At 36.6% G+C, this 24059-nt stretch overlaps 1 protein-coding gene across 1 annotated transcript; it reads right to left on the bottom strand.

The window, feature by feature from the left end:
• Nucleotides 1–670: 670 nt before the first annotated feature.
• CLDN17 (claudin 17) lies at nucleotides 671–1345 on the bottom strand. Its single transcript, XM_032865577.1, has one exon. The coding sequence runs from the start codon at nucleotides 1343–1345 to the stop codon at nucleotides 671–673; it is 675 nt and encodes a 224-aa protein (XP_032721468.1).
• Nucleotides 1346–24059: the final 22714 nt, after the last annotated feature.

Raw genomic sequence — 24059 nt, 5'->3', positions numbered from 1 at the left:
GAATATATAATTCCAGGGAAATTTAACTGTATAAATTAGGTGCTTTAAATAATCATTATCATAAATTACCTAGGAGAAATCAGTGCCCTTTTTTCCCCTGAAAGTGTTTCCTTGCCAGTGCATTTGAGTTTCCAAAAGGAGTACCAAATGTTTTTATTAGATGGACATTTCTATATTTTGATAAATTTAATTAAAAATCCTTATTTGAGATCTATTATTTTTCAGAGTAATTGTTTAAAAAAGAAAATTGTTACTGTATTAATATAAGAAATAATTTTGGAGGAAAAATAGGTCATGTTTTAGAATATGTTTTATTATGTTATCAATTGCAATAAAATTTACATTTCATAACAGGTGATATATAATTGTCAAAAAACAGTAGTTACCATTATACTAAGGATGTGGATATACTTGATTTCTGACTTCTCAAATTGGAATGGGGATTATGTGTGTACAAATGCATTTAATACACATGAGATCAGAATGCCCAAAGCAAGTCATTTCTATTCCTAATACAACTGACAGAGTACAATCTATATATCCTTTATACTTTCATCTCAATTTAAATGCAGCCATAAAGCAAGTTCTCATGCCTGACGTACTTACAGTGTCTGGCAGGACTCTATAAGACACTTTGATTGTAATCCAGGGTTTGAGGCAAAAACAGGTATTAGACATAACTGGTGGAAGTCTTACTAAACATTGTCACGTTCCTTCGCTTCTCTGTGTGTGGCACACAATACGCAGGGGCTGGATATCTGTGCCTTTGCTTCTTTCTGTTGCAACAGCAGAATCCACAGAGCAGACCCCCTGCAATGAAGAGGACGGCAGTGCTCGCCCAGCCAAGGAAAAGGGCTGCTCCCAGCTCTCGTTTCTGACCCACGTGGATGGCTGGGTTGTAGAAATCCCTGATGATGATGTTGGCTGTCCAGCACACAGGAATCAGAACGAAGATGCCGGTCAGGATGAAGAGGATCCCCGAAGTCCCCAGAAGGTACACTTTGGCCTTCTCGTTAGAGCCCGTGCACTGGATCTGCTTCATGCCACAGATGCCAAGGAGCAGAGCAACGAAGGAGAGAGCAACTGCCACACACATGAGGGCGCGTGCTGCTTCTAGGACAGGTGGGAGCGCCAACAAAGAACTGTAGAATTTGCACTGCAACCGGACCTTGGCTTGTCGAATGCAGTTCATCCAAAGCCCTTCCCAGAGCCTTTCAAAAACAATAATGTTGCTGCCAATAAAAGCTGACACCCTCCACTGAGGCAGAAGGGTTGTGGCAAGAGTCCCAACCATGCCAAGGAACCCAAGAACCAGACCAGCAATCTGCAGGGGATAAAATTCCATCACCTCTCCTTTGAAGACTGAGCCAATCTGGAAGGGTAGAAGCTGCTCGAAATCCTGAACTTGGACGAGGCCTCTGAGTCTACAGCAATCTCTGAAGAGGTTCTCCACGGTTACTGCCCATAACACTTTAGATGAAATCAGCAACAGTGAGTGAACTTGGCCTGACTAGAAGTACCTGTTGTAAATGCATGCTGCCTTTCTACACAGACATTCATCTCTGTATGGATTATTTACTAGTCATATATAATTGTTTCCCAGCCAATAAGAAGGTAGCCAGAGGTGTGTCAAGAAATACTGCATTCAACTTTGGTATTCCTCTTATTATTATTGTCTTAGCAGTGTTGTAATTAAGTGTCAGAGCTCCCATTGTAGATTGCTAATTACAGAGTTGAAAACTTCCTGTTGGAAAAGCACTCTGAAAAAAAAGGGGCATACATATATATATTAAGTCACCACTGGAGACAGCACCAAAACCTTGCTAGTTCTTTGGAGAGTAATTGAGAAACACTGTGTACTTTGGATGATCTATTGCTTTCTTCTAATATAAGCCACTTTTCTTTAGTGAGGTTAGTCAATTCTAGTTTTAATAAAGACTTCTGCATATGAAGCAATGTTTAGGTATTAGTTTTAAGACGTCTGCTATAACCACTGATGCTTTATAAAATGAAGAGTCCTAAAAAAATTCAGATTTCAGTTTATTCTTTTTTTAAAGATTTTATTTATTTATTTGAGAGAAAGAGTATATGAGCATGAGCTTGAGGGAAGGAACAGAGGGAGAGAGAGAAGCAGGCTCCCCCCTGAGCAGGAAGCCTGACGTGGGGCTCAATCCTAGGACCCTGAGATCATGACCTGAGCTGAAGGCAGATGCTTAACTGACTGAGCCATTCAGATACCCCAAGATTTCAGTTTATTCTTAAGATCCATAAAAGAACAACAAAAAGAAGCAGTCCTTATGATTGAATGTACTGGTAATTATTATATTTGTTAAGTAACACTTTGTCTTCAGGTGAAAAAATGTCTCATATACAAACTTCCATTAGCTGTTTGTTCAATGGCAACTTGAAATATATCACATTTATCAATGCTGCAAATGCATACTTCACTTGATAGAACAATTAAAAGTGGGTCTTTGGACTAGCTATGCAATCACTTAATTTCTGATAATAGAAAACCTTTTAGAAATAGAAGGTATTTTTTGGGGTGCCTGGGTGGCTCAGTGGGTTAAAGCCTCTGCCTTCAGCTCAGGTCATGATCTCAGGGTCCTGCAATCAAGCCCTGCGTCGGGCTCTCTGCTCAGCAGGGAGCCTGCTTCCCTCTCTCTCTCTCTGCCTGCCTCTCTGCCTCTCTCTGTGATCTCTCTCTCTCTGTCAAATAAATAAAATCTTAAAAAAAAAAAAAAGAAATAGAAGGTATTTTCAAAGTTATCAGGCTTAAGTGTCTCATTTGCCAAATGCAGAATGTGAGGTATTCAGAGTGCTTGGCTAGGCTAGCTATGTGGTAATGGTCTAGAAATAAATCCAGTATCTATCTTACCATGCTTATGTCCCTGACTAATCGACTCAAAAGGGAGAGGGAGAGATGCTTTTTCAAGCCTTTTCATATGAATAGGATTGAGTCTGAAATTAATTCTACCTTTCAGTAGTTTTATAAATAATTTGCAAAGCAAGCAAAATTCAACTGAGGCAGTTTCAAAGTTCAAGAATCAAGTTGTCATCCTTGACTGCCACTTCTCCGTTACTGCCCAGAGACCACAGGTGCTTAATGTGGGAAGTGTGGACCTTTCCCCATTTTCTTTCATATTCTATCACAAGGAATCCATTTCAGGGATGAAAACTATTCAAAAAGGAGCACACCACGTATATTCCAGCTGGGAGACATTGCGGTTTGCAACAGGTCCACCATCTTAGTCATCCACAGTCCAAGATCCAATGGAAGGTCCAATACAATCCAGATTTAAAGAGCCCATTAAATGAATAGGAAATATAGAAGCCATTGAGTTTTTAAGATGGGTGATCTATCTACCTATTTTCTATCAATCACTTATCTTTATTGTTGCTGCTGTTTTAATACCATTCTAGACCAAGTGAGAACTCCTTCTTTGAGGAATGTGAATCATTGAGGAAACAGATGGCTTCTGTGTAGTTCATAGTTTCTTAACACCAGCTCAGAAGGCAGGGTTTTCTCTGCCTTTGTTCTAACTTTCTGAAACACAAGATTAGCCATTCTCATCCTGAAGGAATTTGCCAACATTACTCTGACTTGTCCTTCCACCATCTCGTCTGTGTTCTACTTCCTCTTCCTCATTCTATCTCACTTTAAATCCCATCTTCAAACCTGGAAGTTTCCAACTTATTGTTCTTTCCCAATTTTTTAAATTTTTTCATGAGATAGAATATCTGGTCTGTATTAAAGAACAAATGTTTACTTGGAAAATGGAGGTACATCCTGATTATAAGAATAATCTGAGAAACATAAATAATGTAGGAGCTTTTGTTTTTGGTCCCTCACAGCCAAAGCCAATTCTCCACACTGGCTTTCCTTTCTTGCTTTAAATTTAAAAAGATATATTGTTTACCTTCCCAATTTTCCATGACTCTTAACCCCTTCTACTTCCTCAGGGGCTCCTATTCCATTGACAATTCTCTCCCTTCCTTGTAATCCACTTACATTTCCACTGCTCCAACATGGAAGTCTGCCTTCCATCACCATGTTAAAACCTTCTTAGAAATTTGACAGACATTCTTACCTGCTTCAAATAACACTTTTATACACTTGTCTCATTTGATTTTCTGTAGAGGCTGAAAGAAACTACCATCTTCTAACTGAGGCAATAAAAAGCAAATGCTTTGGAGAAGGACTTGTTTCAGCCTTGGTTTGATGCCTTAGCCATCAGCTGGTTATGTAACACAGCTTCACTCCTCCTTATACCAATACTCTTTCTTCCCTTCCTTCCCTCAGGTGTTGATCCCAAGAGCACTCATAGTAAGAAAAGTGCACCCTAACCTCCACCTCAGAGATTGCTTCACAGGAAACCCAACCATTGATTGACACCATATTCTAATTTATTTAAAGTATTTCCTGTTGGAGCCGCCTGGGATGTTCAGTCAGTTAAGCATCCAACTTTTGGTTTTGACTCAGGTCATGATCTCATGGTGGTGAGATCGAGTGCCAGGTCGGGCTCCCCACTCAGCTTGGAGTCTGCTTCAGATTCTCTCTCCATCTGCCCCTGCCTCTGCTCTTTCTCCTTGCCCTCTCTTTCTCTAAAATAAACAATAAATAAATAAATAAATAAATAATAAATAAATAAATAATAAAATCTTTGATAAGTACTTCTTGTTATAACATTGCTATTCCACCTTCAATCATTCTCATCTGAATCAATTCAGGGATATTTTATTTACTCTCTTTGCCTCTGGTCTTACTTCTATATCATCGGTACTGCACTGGGGACCACACAGAGCTTTCTGAATCAAATTCTGAACATGCCACCACTTTGCTTAAATTCTTTCACTAGTTCTCCACTTCCTCCAAGATAAAATCCAAATACCTTAGCATGGTGCAAAAGACCGATTCTTGGGCTGGCTCCTGCTCAACTGTAAAACTTATCTTCTGACCGTGACTCCCTCCCATGCCTTCACGACTCTATGTTTTAGTGATAGTAAATAATAAACAAGTGATTAAAAATATATATAATTATAAATTGAGATATAGCTGCAGATTAAAATAACACAGAGTATAGAAAAAATAAGGTATATATATTGATAATATAAAGAGATGAGACCTTAATTTTAATTAAGAGATAAAGGAAAGTCTGTCTGACAAAATAATACTTAACCTATAACCTGAAGCTTGAGTACTAGGTCATCAGGTAAAGAGTGAGATAAGGAGCCTCCTGAGCATGGGAGACAGTGGGTAAATGCACTAAGGGCAGAGAACTTGGGACTAACACAGACAGAAGGCCTTGAGCATGAGGGGTGTGGGAGTTGTGGTGAGGGCAGATGAAGCTGCAAGTGCAGACAAAGTCCAGATGTGTGGGTCTTTGTGAACCATTTAATAATCTCTTGAGATCAAAGCAAAGCCCATTAAAGATTTTAAGCACAGAACTGAAATAAGCAAGTCAGTGTTGAAAACAAAAATAAGGGGTGCCTGGGTTTCTCAGTTGGTTAAGCCTCCTACTCTTAATTTTGGCTCAGGTCATGCTCTCAGGGTTGTGAGGTCAAGCCCTTCATCAGGCTGAGTGTGGGGCCTGCTTAGAATTTTCTCTCTCCTTCTCCCTCTGCCTGTCCCCACTCATACCCATTCTCTCTCTCTCTCTCTCTCTCAAAAACAAAACCAAACCAAACCACAAACAAAACCAAACAAACAAAAAATTAGAAAATTTCCCCAAAACAATAAGATATCACCATTTGGAGGGGGGGATTGGAAAGGCACAAAATAAAACATGAAGAAACCAGATAGAAGGTTATTGCTATTATCTAGATGGGAGATGAAGGAGGTGGGCAGAATACAGGTGATGCGGAGGAGTGGATGGATTTGCACTGTGCATTGGAGTCATAACTGGAGAGGGTAGATGATGGACTGGAAGTGGGAACCAAGTCAGGGATGACTGTCTTCATTGGCAGGAGCAGGATTGTACTGAGGTGAGAGATCCTTGAAGGATGAATGACCTTTTAGAAATGGATCAAGAGTTACATTTCAGATGTGGAGCTCTGAGTTGCCTGTTAGTCATCCCAGCAAAGAATGTAGAGAATTAGAGGTTTTACAGCTCACAGGAACCGTCTGGACCTATGCACGTATGTAAGGCTCTATAACCTCATCCTGTCCACAAATTATGATGAGATTGCAATCAGGGAGAGGAATCTGACAATACAGACTGCTGACTTAACTCTGTTGTCATGTCCTCCTGGGACTTGTTCTGAGGTCTTAAGAAATCTAATTTAGATTGAGGACTTTAGACTTCTCCCTGTAAAAATGTGTCCAAGTTTTACCTGCAGCATCAGCTTCCTGGGAATCAGAGTGGAAGCATTACATCAGCATGGAAAATTAGGACATTCAAAGCATCCTCATCTTGCCTTACTTTTCTGCCTTTTCAGGAGTTACACACGTGAAAATGTTCAGATATTCTCCCAACTTATTATGTGTCTGTTTTGAAAGATGATGCTTGTTCCCCTCAGTGGCCAGTGCAAGTTTTAACAAGTACAAATGAGTTGAAAAAGTTTGAGTTAGATGTCTATTAGATGGATTTGAAGCTATATGGAAATAAATGCATGAATACACACATGTAGAGAGAGATTCCTATGCTATTAATGACTCAGATATAATGCTATTCTCTCTACCGAAAGCACCTTCCCAATTCCCCAGACTTGTTCACACTGCCCATCTAATAGTCATTCATTCTCCTTCAAGTTTGGATCCAAATTTAGTCACAAGAGACACTGGTTCTGAATTAGATCATATCAGACTCCAATTCCATCCCCAGCATTGCCATTGGTTTAGTCTTTCATAGTACTATGTATTTTTCTCCAGAGCACTTTTTTCACTAATTCTAAATAAATATGCATTTCAACTTATGTTCATTAAAGTCTGTTCCCATCTAGAGTGTAGATTCTATGAGAACAGAAACTGTGTGCACATTGTTTACCATTAGATCCCCAGTACATAGCAGAGAGCCTGATTCAGAATAGGGCAGTAGTAGTCTGCTAAATAAGAAATATTGTTTGAATGAATAATGAATGAATTAATTAATACAATGTTTCATTTAGGTAGGCTATCCTCTAACTTAAGGATCAATATTTAATTATATCCTCTTAAATTATAAATTCACAGTATGAATACTTCTCTCCAGAGTTAAAGAGTAGATTTATGTAATGAAATATACTACATAACAATTTAAACACCTAATTTAAAAAAAAAATAATTTCCTATTCCAGGAATGCATTTGGGGATAATCTAAAAAACAATTGAATTAGGTTTAATACCACCATGTAGTCAATCAAATTTATCCTATTGTTTTCCATTACAACCTCAAGTTTCAACTGTCTTCAGGCTTACATGTCAGTATTTAAAATAGGTTATATGAAACCATACATTAGTTTCATTGTACAAAACCAATCAGAGAAATCTGAGTTCACATGAGGTAATGAAAACCTGTATTCAATGTATGTGTTTTTGATTCTGCAGAAAGTTAAGAATATGCTCTAGAGATGTTTGAATTTATCTTCCTCTCTCCTCCTTCTCACCTTCATTTTTTCCACCTCATATGGCTGCAGAAATAATTGAAGATGACTTATCAAAGTAGGCAACAAAACAAGGAGCCTTGTGATTAATGAAAAGGAAATGAAGATTTGGGAGATAAGGTAAAATAATAATAGAAAATAGAAGATAAAAGTGCATGAAGTGGAGTTCCTGGGTGGCTCATCTGGCTAAGCATCTGCCTTCTGTTTAGGTCATGATGCCAGGGTGCTGGGATCTAGCCCAGCATCACAGGGCTCCTTGCACAGCAGCGAGTCTGCTTCTCCCTCTCCCTCTCCTTTTCACCTGCTATCCTCTTGTGCATGCTCTCTCTCTGTCAAATAAATAAATAAAATCTTTAAGAAAAAAAAATGCATGAAGTTTCTCTACAGAATAGTTCCACATTTGCTAAACCTTGGCCATGAACTTGCCTCTAAGTTTTTTTTTTTTTTTTTTTTAAGATTTTATTTATTTACTTGGGAGAGAGAGAGTGGGCAGGAGGGGCAGAGGGAAAGAACCTCAAGCAGACTCCACACTGAGTGCAGAGCCTGACGCCGGGCTCAATTTCAGGACCCTGAGATCAGGACTTGAGTGGAAATCGAGTCAGCTGTTTAACTGACTGATCCACCCAGGTTCCCCTTGCCTCTAAGCTTTTTAGCAGCAATGCAGTGTCTGAGCAATAAAAACAAAGACATGTCTTTAGGAGTTGCATAACTCTGCTTGCTTCTAACACCAGAAAGAACTTCTTTCACTGTGGAATACAATGAACAACATCCTTACAGTAAATAGAGGAGACAAATTTGCCCAGGTGTTCCTATTTTACAGGAGCCTAAATGATGTGGTCCAGGTGTTCAGATCTTAGACCAGTGGTTCTCAGCCTGACTACACATTAGAATCACCTGCAGGAGCCTTGAAACAATACCAATGCTTGGGCCCCCACCCCAGACCCATTAAACCAGGAGCCTGGGGGTGGGGCTTTGGCTTCAGAATTATTTATGATAGGTTTTGTTATAGCAGAGTTGATATTGTAAATGTACCTTCTGTGATACCAACAGGCAGACAGTATGAGAAGCACTGCTTTAGAGTTCTATTTCAGGGGTTTTCAGTCTTGGTTTTTAATTAGAATCATACAAGAGAAGTTATTAAACATATCAGGTCTCACATCAAACTAATTAAATCAGAATAGCTCAAGATGGGACCCAGACATCCGTATGTTTTAAGTGTCTTAGGTGATTTTAGTATGCGGCTGGGACCGAAAGGCACTGATCTATATGAATGGACGGATTGTATATCCTTAAGGTAATTTTACATTCATATTATTTCTCTCCATAGAGCTTTTGAGCCTCCAGAGTGAATCTGAGGTTATTCTCCTTGACAAGAATCTTGAGTGTAAATATTTTATATTTCTAGCTAAACTCCATCTTATGTGAGTAGGTGGTGAAAAGCTTTGAAATAAAAATGATGAATTCATTGCTCTTATCTTTCTGCAATTAGGCAATGTTATTTTTTAAAAAGCAAGTAAGGGCATAGTATTTATCCTTTTATCCATTTATCATTAAAAATACCTCCACTGGAGTATTTGTATAGTGCTTCTCAATGGTGAATTATGTTCAAATACCTTTGAAGAACAAGTTTTTTAAAAAACCATTTGTATCATAATATTACTTCAGTTATGTTCAGACACAAAACATGGTATAAACTTTTATGTTTATGGCTCTTACAAAAACCATAAAACCAAAATAATCAATAAATTAAATACAAATAAAACTGCACAACTGATAAAATTTAAATTATCAATGTTACTTTGATTTGGTACATAGTATTGAATTTTTGAAACTAAATTTTGGTTTTTAGATTTACTAGCAGAAAGATACACTTTTATAATTTGTCCTCTACTAGTCACTTTTTATTTGTTGGATTTCCAGGGTGATGCACCATTAACTGAAGCATCCATTTATCACTGTCATTTTTTTTCATTTTAACAATGAAATTGCTCTTCAGCTGATCCAATATTGTGATAAGCCAAAACGTTTGAGAACTTGCTCATAAGTAAAATACTGGCAAATTAAAAGGTACTGATCTTTATTACATATTTACTTCTATACTTAATGAGTTGTACAAAAATCATATCTGTTCATTACATGTGACCCATATATGAGAAAAGTTTAACAAGTTCTTTCTTTCACTTGATATTGCCTGAGTGTCTCTGTATATTTTAAGGATTCAATATCTCACTAACGAGATTTGTGACTTTGAACTTTCTGTAGGTACAATGTGCCATGACTACATCCGACCTGTATTTTAAAAATTATGTCAATGTGCAATGTCATTTTCATGAAAGCAAACCAATGTCTCAATTTACTATATGAACAACCTATACTTTCAATGCAATTCTGATCAAAATTCCACCGGCATTTTTCAAAGAGCTGGAGAAAACAATCCTAAAATTAGTATGGAATCAGAAGAGACCCTGAATTGCTAAGGAAATGTTGAAAAAGAAAAACAAAACTGGCAGCATCATGTTGCCTGATATCAAGCTTTACTACAAAGCTGTGATCACCAAGACAGCATGGTACTGGCATAAAAACAGACACATAGACCAGTGGAACAAAGTAGAGAGCCCAGATATGGACCCTCAACTCTATGGTCAAAAAATCTTCGACAAAGCAGGAAAGAACATACAGTGGAAAAAAGACAGTCTCTTCAATAAATGGTGCTGGGAAAATTGTACAGCTCTCCATAGAAGAATGAAACTTGACCATTCTCTTATACCATACACAAAGATAAACTCAAAATGGATAAAATACTTCAATGTGAGGCAGGAATCCATCAGAATCATAGAGGAGAACATAGGCAGTAACCTCTTCGATATCAGCCACAGCAACGTCTTTCAAGATGTGTCTCCAAAGGCAAAGGAAACAAAAGAGAAAATGAACTTTTGGGACTTCATCAAGATCAAAAGCTTCTGCACAGCAAAGGAAAGAGTCAACAAAGAAAAAGGAAACCCATGGAATGGGAGAAGATATTTGCAAATGACAGTACAGACAAAGGACTGATATCCAGGATCTATAAAGAACTTCTCAAACTCAACACACACAAAACAGATAATCACATCAAAAAATGAGCAGAAGACATGAACAGACACATCTCTAATGAAGACATACAAATGGCTATCAGACACATGAAAAAAATGTTCATCATCACTATCCATCAGGGAGATTCAAATCAAAACCACAGTGAGATACCATCTTACACCAGTTAGAATGGCCAAAATTAACAAGACAGTAAACAATGTGTGTTGGAGAGGATGTGGAGAAAGGTAACCCTCTTACACTATTGGTGGGAATGCAAGTTGGGACAGCCACTTTGGAAAACAGTGTGGATATTCCTTAAGAAATTAAAAATAGAGCTTCCCTATGACCCTGCAATTGCACTACTGGGTATTTACCCTAAAGATACAGATGTAGTGAAAAGAAGGGCCATCTGTACCCCAATGTTCATAGCAGCAATGGCCACAGTTGCGAAACTGTGGAAAGAACCAAGATGTCCTTCAAATGATGAATAGATAAAGAAGATATGGTCCATATATACAATGGAGTATTATTCTTCCATCAGAAAGGATGAATGTCCAACTTTTGTATCAACATGATGGGACTGGAAGAGATTATGTTAAGTGAAATAAGTCAAGCAGAGAGTCAATTATCATATGGTTTCGCTTGCTTATGGAGCATAAGGAATAACACGGAACACATTGGGAGATGGAGAGGAGATGTGAGTTGGGGAAATTGGAGGGGGAGATGAACCATGAGAGACTATGGACTCTGAAAAACAATCTGAGGGTTTTGAAGGGGCAGTGGGTAAGAAGTTGGGTAAGCCTGGTGGTGGGTATTATGGAGGGCATGTATTGCATGGAGCATTGGGTGTGGTGCATGAACAATAAATTCTGGTACACTGGAAAGAAATTTAAAAAATTAAAAATTAAAAAATAAAAGAAACTAAAGACTAATTTTGAATTTATTTAATTGAAAACTATCACTGCAAAACATAATTATACCTGTATAAGTAGTAAAAAAAAAATCAACTAGTAACTGTTATGCAGACTAAATATTCTTACTTTAATTTTTAAAAATATTTTATTTATTAGAGAGAGAGGAAGAGAGTTTGCATGAGTGGGGGAGGTGTGGTAGAAGGACATGGACAAGCAGATCCCTGCTGAGCACAGAGGTAGATATGAGGCTTAATCCCATGACCCTGAGATCATAACCTGAGCAGAAATCAAGAGTCAACGTTTAAATGACTGAGCCACCCAGGCATCCCCAAATATTCTTTTTTATTTTTTTATTTTTATTTATTAATTTTTTTAACATCTTAACTTTATTTTTTCAGTGTTCCAAGATTCATTGTTTGTGCACCACACCCAGTGCTCCATGCAATATGTGTCCTCCTTAATACCCACCACAAGACTCACCCATCCCCCATCCCCTCACTTCCAAAACCCTGTTTGTTTCTCAGAGTCCACAGTCTCTCATGGTTTCATCTCCCTCTCCAGTTTCCCCCAACTCACTTCTCCTCTCCATCTCCCAATGTCCTTCGTGTTATTCCTTATGCTCCACAAGTAAGTGAAACCATATGATAATTGACTTTCTCTGCTTGACTTACTTCACTCAGCAGCAATGTTCACAATCGCCAAACTGTGGAGAGAGCCCCCAAATATTCTTACTTTAAAAGTTGAACAAGCCAACCAGAAAGAAGTGAGATCAAGCACATTACATGTTCAACATTTTCACTTTAGATGATCACACGTGTCAATGATAGGGCAGGAGACAAGTATAATTGTCATCCAGATAATCCAACATAACTAAAAACTCTCATTGAGCAGATGTGTCTCTCTAAATATTTTGGAGACTCTCAGGTTTTTATGGATAACAGTTTAAAGAATACCAAGAGTTTTCTCCAAACGTTCAGTTTTCTCCTCTGTATAAAGGGATTACATAAAATCATTAACACAAATTGGTTAATGTATTGCATATACTAAATGTTTTCTGTATACCTTTGATTTTATAATCAAAATTTGGTCAAAATATATTCATTTAGAACTTATTTTTATAACATTCCTTTCAGATAAACTAAATAGTCCATTATATTATATTTCACATGGACATTTTTAGCAATTACCTATTTATTTTCTTTGATCATTTTTGTTTTGGTACATAAGTTTTAAAAATTATTTCCACACCTGTCAGAATGGCTAAAATCAACAACACAATAAACAACAGGTATTGGTGAGGATATGGAAAAAAGAGAACCCTCTTGCTCTGTTAGTGGGAATGCAAACTGGTGCAGCTACTGTGGAAAGCAGCGTGGATGTTCCGCAAAAACTTAAAAATAGAACTACTCTACAGCCCACCAATTGCATGACTAGGTATCTATCCAAAAACACAAAAATACTAATTCAAAGGGATACATGCACCCTGATGTTTATAGCAGCATTGTTGTAAAATGTTGTAGAATAGCTAAGATACAGAAATGGCTCAAGTGTCCATCGACTAATGAATGGATAAAAAAGTGAAAGAGTAAGAAGATAAATAACTCCTCTGCTTATAAGGAAATAAAATAATTAGCCTTGCTTATAAGGAAATAAAACACACACAATGGACTATTACTCAGCCATAAAAAGAATGAAATCTTTTTTTAAAAGATTTTATGTATTTATTTGAGAAAGAGAGAGCACAGGAATAGAGGGGAGGGGCAGATGGAGAGGGAGAAGCAGGATCCCCACTGAGCAGGGGATCCCAGCAGGACGCTGGGATCATGACATGAGCTTAACCAACTGAGCCACCCAGGCACCCCCAAAGAATGAAATCTTGTCATCTGTGATGACATGGATGGAGCTAGAACTTCTTATGCTAAGGAAATAGGTTAGTCAGAGGTAGACAAATATCATACAGTTTCACTCATACGTGGAATTTAAGAGACAATACAAATAGGCAAAGAGGGGAAAAGAATCTCTAAACTATAGAGAACAAACTGATGGTTACCAGAGGGTGGGTGGATTGGGGAATGGGTTAGATAGGTAATGGGTATTAAGGAGTGTACTTGCTGTGATGAGCACCTGGTAATGTTTGAAAGCACTGAATATATTGTACATCCGAAACTAATACTATACTATATGTTAACTAACTGGAATTTAAAGATTTTCTTTATTTATTTTAGAGAGAGAGAGTGCATGCTCAGGTGCCCATGCGTGCTGGTTGGAGGAGGGGCAAAAGGAGAAGGAGAGAATTCTCAAGCAAATTCCATACTGAGTGTGGATCTCCACTCTGGACTCACTCTCATGACCCTGAGATCATGACCTGAGCTGAAACCAGGAGTTCTACGCTGAACCAAGTGGGTGCCCCAACTAACTGGAATTTAAATAAAATGTTTTTTAAAAAGGGCTGCTAGACTTTTAAAGGGCTTGCATCTTTTGTTGTGCTTATAAGGAAATAAAAATCCTAGTTAATTTAGAGAATGTGTAGTAACTTTATATATTAAAAATAACACTATGGAATCTGTATTTGTGTTATAGGTTTGTGTGTTGCCTGCCTTTAAATTTTACCTCTGCTTTGCTTTGCTGTACATTGTACTTCATACAATACCAGTGTGCCACAAGTCACTTAATACTTTCCTTTATGCTTTTTTTTTAAGTTCCTCAGTATGCTTTTCCATAAATTGTTCCAGTTCTCAAGAAGATCCTAATTTTTACAAGGAAATTTTAATACATTGATCATTAAATCAATACATGATGTACGAGGAGGAGTTCACTCTAGTTATTTTTTCATATATTTAGCCAGTTATATCTACATCTTTTATTGAATAAAAGATTATTTTATTTTCTCATTTTTTAAATATATGCTACCTCTATTACATATTGTAGGAAGGAGAATAACGGCCCCCACAGATGTTTACCTCCTAATACTTGGAACCTATAAATATGTTCAGTTACATGGAAAAGAGGATTTAAGTTTGTAGATGAACTTGGATGATTGTAGATGAATTTAAGACTGGGAGATTATCCTGGATCATACAGATGGGCTCCTGACAATCAAGAGAATCTTGAAGAGTGGGAGGCAGAAGAGGAAGACTCAGAGGGATGGCAGCATGTGAAGAAGAGCCAGATGTTGCTGACTTTCGAGATGGAGAGCAGAGGTTGAGCCAACTTCTAGAAATTGTAAAAGTCAAAGAAACAGATTCTATTTATAGAGGTTCTGTAAAACAAACAAACAAACAACTCTCAGAAGAACCTGGCCCACTTAATAGTTTGATTTTGTCCAGTGGGACCCATTTTGGATCTCTTACCTCTGGAACTATAAAATAAAAATTTGTGAAGTTTAAAATCACAAGTCTGTGGTAATTTGTTACAACAACAATAGAAAAAAATAGACATACTATATCAAATTGGCTCACCCAGTGCCTTGGGTCTCCATACCTCTTCCTCCATAGGCACACTGTCTGTGACTTAGTCCAGCTTGGGGTTTGAAAGCTATCTCCAATTTTTTATCTCTAGTTGTAGCTGCTTCCTTGAACTCTGGTCTCATCTGTCTAACAGCTTGTTGGATATTTCCCCACATTGTGTCCAATAATCTCAAGCATAATTTGTCCATGACTGAACTCTTGATTACCAAAACTTCCCCCAAATTATTTCTTCCCTATCTCAGTAAATACAATCGCTAAATGCCCAGTTTCTTACACCAAATCTTCAAGGCATCCTTAACTCACATCTTTGCTTCACAGCCAAAATGCAGTCCACCAGGATTCTTCATGTTCTACCTTCAAATCCCAAGTTCAACTATTTCTCACCTTCTTCACCATAAATATCATGGCCCAACCTACCACACTACTGAAGTTATTTTCTAATCAGTCTTATTCCTGCCATTTTGTCTGTTACTGTTTATGTCTCCTGCTTCTTCCCATGGATTTCCATCACACTTAGAATAAAATCCAGCATCCCTACAATATGCAGTCCCTAGTTCCTTTGACTTAAGCTCCACTGCTTTGGCCTGAGAACCCTCCATGCTATCTCCCTCCTTTTATCAGCAGACGTTCTCACCTGTTTTTTTTTTTTTTTTTTTTTTAAGATTTTATTTATTTATTTGAAAGAGAGAGAGAATGAGAGGGGGAGAAGGTCAGGGGAGAAGCAGACTCCCTGTGGAGCTGGAAGCCTGATGTGGGAATCGATCCCGGGACTCCAGGATCATGACCTGAGCTGAAGGCAGTCGCTTAACAAACTGAGCCACCCAGGTGCCCCCCCCACCTGCTTTTTTAAGATCAATTGTTACCTATTGAGAGACTTCTTTGACCAGTGACCATTCTATCTAAACTAGAACTTCTCCATCACTCTGTTATTTTTATCCTTCTTTATTATTTCTTTAAAATCACTTATCATTAGTAAACATTATAATATGAATCTATGAGTTGAGTTTTTTATTGTCTTTCTGTCTAAGTAAACTAAGAGAATAAGGACATATTCCATTTTATGTACTTATATACCCCCAGTATTTAGATCAATGCCAGGAAGATTGTATGAATTCAAGAAATATTTTTGGACTATTTTATTAAAAGTATATTCATAGTTTCTGGATTTCCTATTCTGCCTCATGGGTTCTATAACTTGCTAGAAATATATTCATATTTTTGTCTGCTTTTGTAAATGTGCTGGATTTCTTTTTAGTCTAACTTCACATCAATACATAATCTTTTAGTTATTGTAATTTAAAAAAACTTGTCTGCTTTTTAAAAACTTTTGGTTTTTCTCAGATGAACTTCAAAAGGATTCTGTTAGGAAATATGTGAATGCTATTATTATTATATTAAGAACAATCAACGGTCTTATAAGATTAAAGTTTCATACTAGTTTTCTAACTTATTTTTTTTAGTAATTATGGTGCCTCACTTGATTTGGGGTGTTATATTTTGTTGATTTTATTTCTAGGTGTTTTATACATTTGTTATAATTTGGGTCTTTTATTATAATCTGAAATTGTATGTAAGAAAACCATTAATTTTTATGCATTTATTTTGCCACCAACTATCTGAACTATCTGCTTAGTTCTAACAGTTACCTACATTTTGCAAATGAGGAAATGAGGCAACCAGAGACAGCGGACAATGTTCAGAGCCTGACTTCAAGCTCTGACATATCTCAGTTCAAATGAGTTACTTCTCCCCGCCTTGAATTGTACGCCTCTGGCCTGCAGGGGCAATGTCATTTCATAAAGACTCCACCTTCTCCCCATAAAACTTTTACATTATAAAACAATGGTTCTCAACATTTTTCCCCAGGGGACATTTGGCACTACCTGGAGACATTTTGTTCACACTGTGGAGATCCTGCTGACATCTAGGGTAGGGATGCTCCTGAGCATCCCTCATTGCACAGCACAAGCCACTGACATGAAGAATCATGGCTAACACTTTGTTTAGCAAGGAGCTATGCCACACAGATATGTATCATCACCTGTGTGATCTGCATTATCACTTACCTTCATTAAGACTCAAAATAACCCCAGAGGGTTGGCATTATGCTCATCTCCATCTTTCAGGAAAGCATATCAGATATGGCAAACTAAGGTGGGATGTCATCCAGCCAATGTAAAACCAAGGATCAAGTTCAGACAGGGTGGCCTCAGAGCCACATTTTACAATTCCATCTGCTACCATAAGTTTGTTGCATTTAATTAAATTGGAGTTAAGTGCTCCATTAGCCTTAAAAATGTATGGATTTATCTTAAAAAAAAAACAAATTAAAAATCAGTAACAATTGGCAGTTAATTACAAATTTAATTGCATAGAGATGGAAAATTGTCAGGTTCTTCCATGGTTAATTTGAAGGTTAATGTTTCACCATGAAAGATGAAAATATAAAATCAAGGCTCTCCACCATCTAAATTCAGTGCTTTCCCCTGAACTTTTTAATGAGGATCATAAAAGCTGAGGGTGAGAACACTTGAAATTTTATGTAATACTGCTCAACTATATAATAAGGTAGTGAATATTTTGTAGTGTTTAGTGGTTAAGAAAAAAGAGATAGACACACCTTCCTCTGGCACAGAAAATCCATAGGAGGATATGATTCACTAAGATCCTTTATAATGACTGATGTCACGGGACAGAAAAATTTTAATAAGAGGACAGATAATTGTACTGTGGCCTAAGGAACAAAAGCTTTATACACATTATCTAACCTTACAGCATTCCCAAGAGAGAGGGCAGGAGCACGGATTACACCTGTAGTTGGTTGTGGGAAAATGAGAATATAGAGCAGCTCAGTGACTTGGGTAACAAGAAAAATGTTTTTAGTGTCCTCTGCTTTCAACCACTCTTCATTGAATTAATAATTCTTTTGTGGAGATATTTGTAGTATGCTTTGCAATTCCAACTCATTTTTAAGAGTTTTGTTGTCTAGATACTATGGCCCAGCAATGGCTCAAACTAAATATGCATAATTAACAAATATATATGTATCCATTATCAGCAGTTTATTCACCCTTGTTCAAATGCTCCACCCTCAGGGTGATCTTGCTGTGACATCTGTCATCCCATTGGTCACCAGGGTTGATTAGGCTGATCTGGTTAGCTAGGGGGTGTCCCTTCCTCCCCAACCCCTTCATGTGCATGTCTTCTAAAACTGAAGGGTCTGCCCCCTTGGGGGGGACGATTCCTGGGTCAACAGTATAGGAGTAGTTGCTCCCCTGCTAGAACCTCCAAACAAGCTCTCAAGATCCATTTGTAACAAGACTCTGGACACAACCAAATGAGGTGCTGCATATGGCAGTCTGCCTTTTTTTACAAAAAAAAAAAAAAAATCCACCTTAAAGAGCTTACCATCTACTTTAAGAAACCGGTCTGGTAATACCTTGGTACTAGTTAGAAAAATACCGAATGGGTACTAAAGAATTACAGAATTGAACAATATTTAATCTTGCAACTGACATGAATTTTCTCCCTACAACAACCCAGTGAGATGGCTACCAATTTCATTCACTTTTTACAGATGGTGGAAAATGGAAACATGGAGAGGTAGGTGAGATGCCCAAGGACACAGAAGGTGTCTGAGATAGAAACCCAGACAAGGAGATTGCCAAGTACACACTCTTGATCACTACACCAAACTTTAAAAGTTGTCAAGTACTGAAGAAATGAGAAGATAATGTCCACAGGGATCACTGGTAAATACTCATGAAGTTGCTTCAAATAGGCCCTTTAAAAATGGGTGAGATATCCCTCCGCCAGTGGGCTGAATTGGAGCAATACCATCTCAGGAGCATTCTTGTAAAGGTGTGTGTGTGTTTGAAGGGAGTGAAATTTGTTCACCACAACAATTGAGAACTTGGCCAGCATTTAATCAATGGAAGCCTACTGCTTATCTTGTATAAACAAGACTTAAAAGCCAGTCCTACACAAAGATGTGTTGTCCTGTATCTTATGCAATTTCCTAGTGATTTTGTGGATAGTGTAGAAAACCTGTTTATGATTATGGACATAGAACTCTACTCCACTTTTAAGTAAAAACATTTTTTTTTTTAAAGACCAATGAAAAATTCAGGAATGCTCTAACCAGTAATTCAAGGGTAGGTTGAATTTTGTTTGTTTGGACTTTTTTTTTTTTTAAGATTTTATTTATTTGACAGAGAGAGAAAGAGCACAAGCAGGGGGAGAGGCAGAGGGAGAGGGAGAAACAGGCTCCCTGCAGAGCAGGGGAAGCCCAATATGGGGCTCCATCCCAGGACTCCAGGATCATGACTGGAGCCAAAGGCAGTGGCTTAACCAACTGAGCCACCCAGGCACCCCTGGAACTTATTTTAAGAGCTGTTCATCATTTAAAAAATGTTCATGGCAATGGTAGTCAGAAAATTTGAGACACAAATCTATTAATCTATTTTTGTAGCTCTCATATTGACAGGAATCCACATATAAAAGAAAGCATCTAATTTCATATCTTTTAGTGTGGAAGTTCCAATTACATAATGAAATATGTATTATCTTAAATAAATTATTTTCCTTTAAAATTGTCCTTATGTTATAGATAGGCCATAAGAAGGACATTTCCAAATGACTATTTTATTTCATCTGTGTCTCACATTTCAGAATATTTCATAGGACATGACCAAATATTTTATATAAAAGAAGGCATCAGGTACAATAGAGCATTGATGTCCTTATTTAGATTAATAGGTAAGAAAAAGGTACAGAGAGTAGGACAGTTTCATTGATTCATTTTTTGCTTCAGCATATTATGTGAGCATTTACTATGTGTTGGCTTACTCTGCTGTGCACTAGTCATAGAAGAGTGGATAAGAATTGTAAAGCCCCTGCTGTTATAGACTTCAAGTTGTACTACTTAGAAATAAGGCAAAATAAGAACTACATGCCCTTTCAATGCCAAATAGGAACATTGTTTAACAGACTCAACCAAGGATTATTTTTAGGGGATTATACCTTTGTTTTATTTGGTATTTACTATTAGTCAGGGCTCAAACTTTGTGAAAGTACATGCCAACTTAAGGGTTTTTTCCTATAAAATTGCAATAATTTCTGTACAGAAAGTAACTTACATTTTATTACTCTTGGAACACTAAAAGTTTTGTCTTTAACTTATCTCAGTGTGGCTTTCCTCAAATACTATTGCAACTAGCCTTCTTGACCTAGTAACTCTCATAAATGGGTTAAGTACCTTTTAAAATATGTTTACATTCTATATTGACATAAAAGCCATATTTTTAAACTTTTGAAAACTTTATTTTTTACACATTTTAATAAGATTTATGCAGTAAAGGAATGAGGTTGGGGTAAATACTAGAGAGCCTTAAAAGTAAGAAGAGTTTAGATTTTTTTGAGATAGAATATTGAGGCCAATTATAAAACTCTCTCTTTTTTAAAAAAGATTTTTACTTATTTTAGAGGGAGAGAGAGAGAGAGAGAATCCCAAGCAGGCTCTGTGCTGAGCATGGAGCCCGGTATGGGGTTTGACCTCCTGACCCTGACTGAGATCATAACTTGAGCTAAAATCAAGAGTTGGAGGCTCAACCAACTGAGCTCTCCAGATGCCCCTGCAATTACAAATTGCTTAAGCACGTTATTTAGTTGACAAGAATGGTATTAAAACAAGTCACAAAATCTGAGAAAGATACTTTTCTGTTGTTTAATTTAAGTCAGTGGTTATTTAATTTTCATTAGATAATCCTCTTGTGCTATTAAACATAGGATATCAATTCAGCACTTCTGCTGATACTTATCACTTTCCTTGTTGATCTTGGAAACCAATATCCCATCATTTCCTCAGTTAAAAAAAAAAAAAACTAAAATTCTTGAAAGAAAAAATTACTTTATTTAATGCATAAAAGTTTTTCAAGAAAATAGGAGAAATATTTGAGAATAAGAACAAAGCAGAAACTTTATTCTTAAGAGACTAGCAAAAGAGAAAGCCATGAGTGGCCTGAGGGAATCTGCCATTCTGTGGTGGTCTAGGATGGCTGGTTGGGATGGCTGGTCCACGGGACTTGGGCAGAAGCCTAGATTCATTTTAGACACTCTAGAATAAGGATGACATCCTCAAAGAGCAACAGCTTAAAGAGAGATGTTAAATTAGAAAGTATTTCTATCAATAAGTCCAACAGAAAGTAAATTTGCTTTGTCTCAGACTAGAATTTCAAAAGTAGACATTGTGGTCATGTAGATATTTGGGTCTAGATTAAGACTGTTTGCATGGTCCACAAAATTGCAGGTTGGGAATTTTAATTTAAAGCAAATCTGGGTTGGTAATGCCTAAAAGCATCTAATAAAAACAAATATAACTCTTTTCTAAAGAAGTCCTTCATGAATTACCAGGGACAGATTTTCAGTAAACAGAGCTCATAGTTACAAAACCCAAAATATACAAGGAAACATCATAGTATGTGAGAACTGGCAGAAGAAAAAAATAGCAGAATCAGATCTCCAAAACCTTGATGTTGAGACATTGGAATATAGAATACATAAGTATTCTATAGAATAGAATATAAAATGAACATAGAATACATTAAGAATATAAAATGAATATATGCGTAATAAAATAAAATGTAGACTCAAATTAAGAAGGTAAAGTTTATCAGAAATGACCAGGGGTGTTTCAGACAAAACAAAGCAATGGGAAATTCTAGTAAAATTAAAATTTAAAAAAAGTTAAAATTGGTTTAACAAGAGATTAAAAAATTCAGATTATTAGAATATACACTTAAAGAATTATTTACATATCATAAGGGAAAAAAGTCAGAAAAATATTTATTATTAGGGTAGAGAAAGTCAAAGTAAGTTTAACAGGAGTTACATTTAATGAAGATAATTTATAGAATGCAGAAGGCCCTAATCAGAAATAATAAGAATTTTCCAGAAAGTCAGAATCTGAAATCAGAATTTTCAAGTAGTCAGAGTTAGGTCTTTTCAACATATGGTATTTGGAAAACTGGACAGCTACATGCAAAAAGAATGAAACTGGAGTATTACACTATACACAGAAATCATCTCAGAATGGATCAAAGACCTAAATATAAGACCTAAACCCATAAAAATCCTAGAAGAGAGCACAGGCAGTAATTTCTCTGATCTCAGCCATAGCATCATTTTTCTAGATATGAAAAAAATAAACTATCGGGACTACATCAAAATAAAAAGCTTTCTGCACAGCAAACAATCAATAAAATGAAAAGACAACCAAGCAGAGTTAAGAGCACATTTAATTCTCAGCAGATAAATAAAAAGATACCCTTCCTACATGTATTAAAATAAATTACAGAACACCAATGACAAAAGACCTTTATTACAAAGAAACAACAATTAGCAGTTGTTTTAATTTTCTTTTTTTAATTTTTGCAACTTTATTGAAGTATGACTGGCAAATTCAAGTATTTAAGGTGTACAGTGTGATGCTTTCAAAGGTATATACATTATGGAATGATTGCCACAATCATGTCACTTAACATATCTATTAACTCACCTAATTATCATTGTATATGCATGTGTGTGTATGTGTATGTTTAATGAGATCACAAAAGATCTACTCTTAGAGGAAATTTCAAGTACACAAGCCATTATTCTTTATTGTAGTCACCATGCTATACATTAGATCTCTACAACTTATGCACCTTATGACTGAAATCTACACACTTTGACAAACCTCTTCCCATTTCCCCAACTCCCAGTCCTTGATAATCACCATTTTACTCTCTTACTATGAGTTCATTTTTCAGATTCCAAATATAATTGAGATTTTTCAATATTTATCTTTCTGTGTTTAACTTATTGCACTTGGCATTATGTCCTCCAAATTAATCCATGTTGTTACAAATGACAGGATTTCTTCCCTTTTTAGACAGTGATATTTAATTTGTATGTGAGTATCACATTTTCTTTATCTATTCATCAGTCAATGGACACGGGTAGTTTCCACATGTTGGAATAATTATTAGCAGTTATTATGAATAATGTTGTAATGAATATGAAGTTCAGCTCTCTCTTTGAGAGAGTGATTTTATTTTCTTTGAATATATATCCGGAAGTTGAATTACTGCATAAAACGGTAGTTTTATTTTCAATTTTATGAGGAACTTCCATAATGGTTGTGCTGATTGGTGTTACCACCAATGGTGTACAAAGGTGTATCCTTTCCCACCTCCTTAGGATAGTTGTTATCTTTCGATCTTTTGATAATAGTCATCCCATCAAGTGTGAAGTAAAATCTCATTGTGGTTTTCATTTGCATTTCTCTACTCTAATGTTTGTTATTCTCTTTCTCCTGATAACTTTTGGCTTGGTTTGTTCCTCCTTTTTAAAAATGTCTTGAGATGTATAGTTAAGTCAGTTTGAAGTCTTTCTTTTTTCTTAATGTAGGTGTTTATCAATATAAACTTTCCTCTTAGAACTATTTTTGCTTCATCCCATAAGTTTTGATATGTTGTGCCTCCATTATCATTTTCTAAGATTCTTTGTTTCTATTTCCCTTTTGATTTCTTCTTTGACCTATAGGTTGTTCATGTGTTGTTTAATTTCCACATATTTATGAATTTTCCAGTTTTCTCCTGTTAATTGATTTCTAGTTTTATACCCCTGTGGTCAGTAAAGATATTTGTTGTGCTTTCATTCTTCCTAAATTTGTTAAGGCTTGTTTTGTGACCTACCATGAGATCTATCCTGGAGAATATTCCATGTGCACTGTAGAAGAACGTGTATTCTGCTGGTGGAGTGCTCTACTTACACCTGGGAGGTCCACTTGATCTAAAGTGTAATTCCAATCCATTGTTTCTTTACTGATTTTCCATCTGAATGATCTATCCTTTGTTTTAAGTGGGGCATTGAAGTCTTGCACTATTTTTGTATTGCTGTCTATTTCTTCCTTTGGATCTGTTAATATGTGCTTTATAAACTCAGGGGCTCCAAATTTGGTTGCATATATATTTACAATAGTTATATT

Source organism: Lontra canadensis, unplaced genomic scaffold (genome assembly GCF_010015895.1).
Source record: "Lontra canadensis isolate GAN:19392208 unplaced genomic scaffold, GSC_riverotter_1.0 scaffold29, whole genome shotgun sequence".
In the NCBI taxonomy this organism is placed as follows: Eukaryota; Metazoa; Chordata; class Mammalia; order Carnivora; family Mustelidae; genus Lontra; species Lontra canadensis.
This window is presented reverse-complemented; position numbering and strand designations above follow the sequence as displayed.

What these genes read in the sequence shown, in the direction of transcription:
- CLDN17 (XM_032865577.1), bottom strand. Translation starts at nt 1,345, where the DNA reads ATGGAATTTTATCCCCTGCAGATTGCTGGTCTGGTTCTTGGGTTCCTT.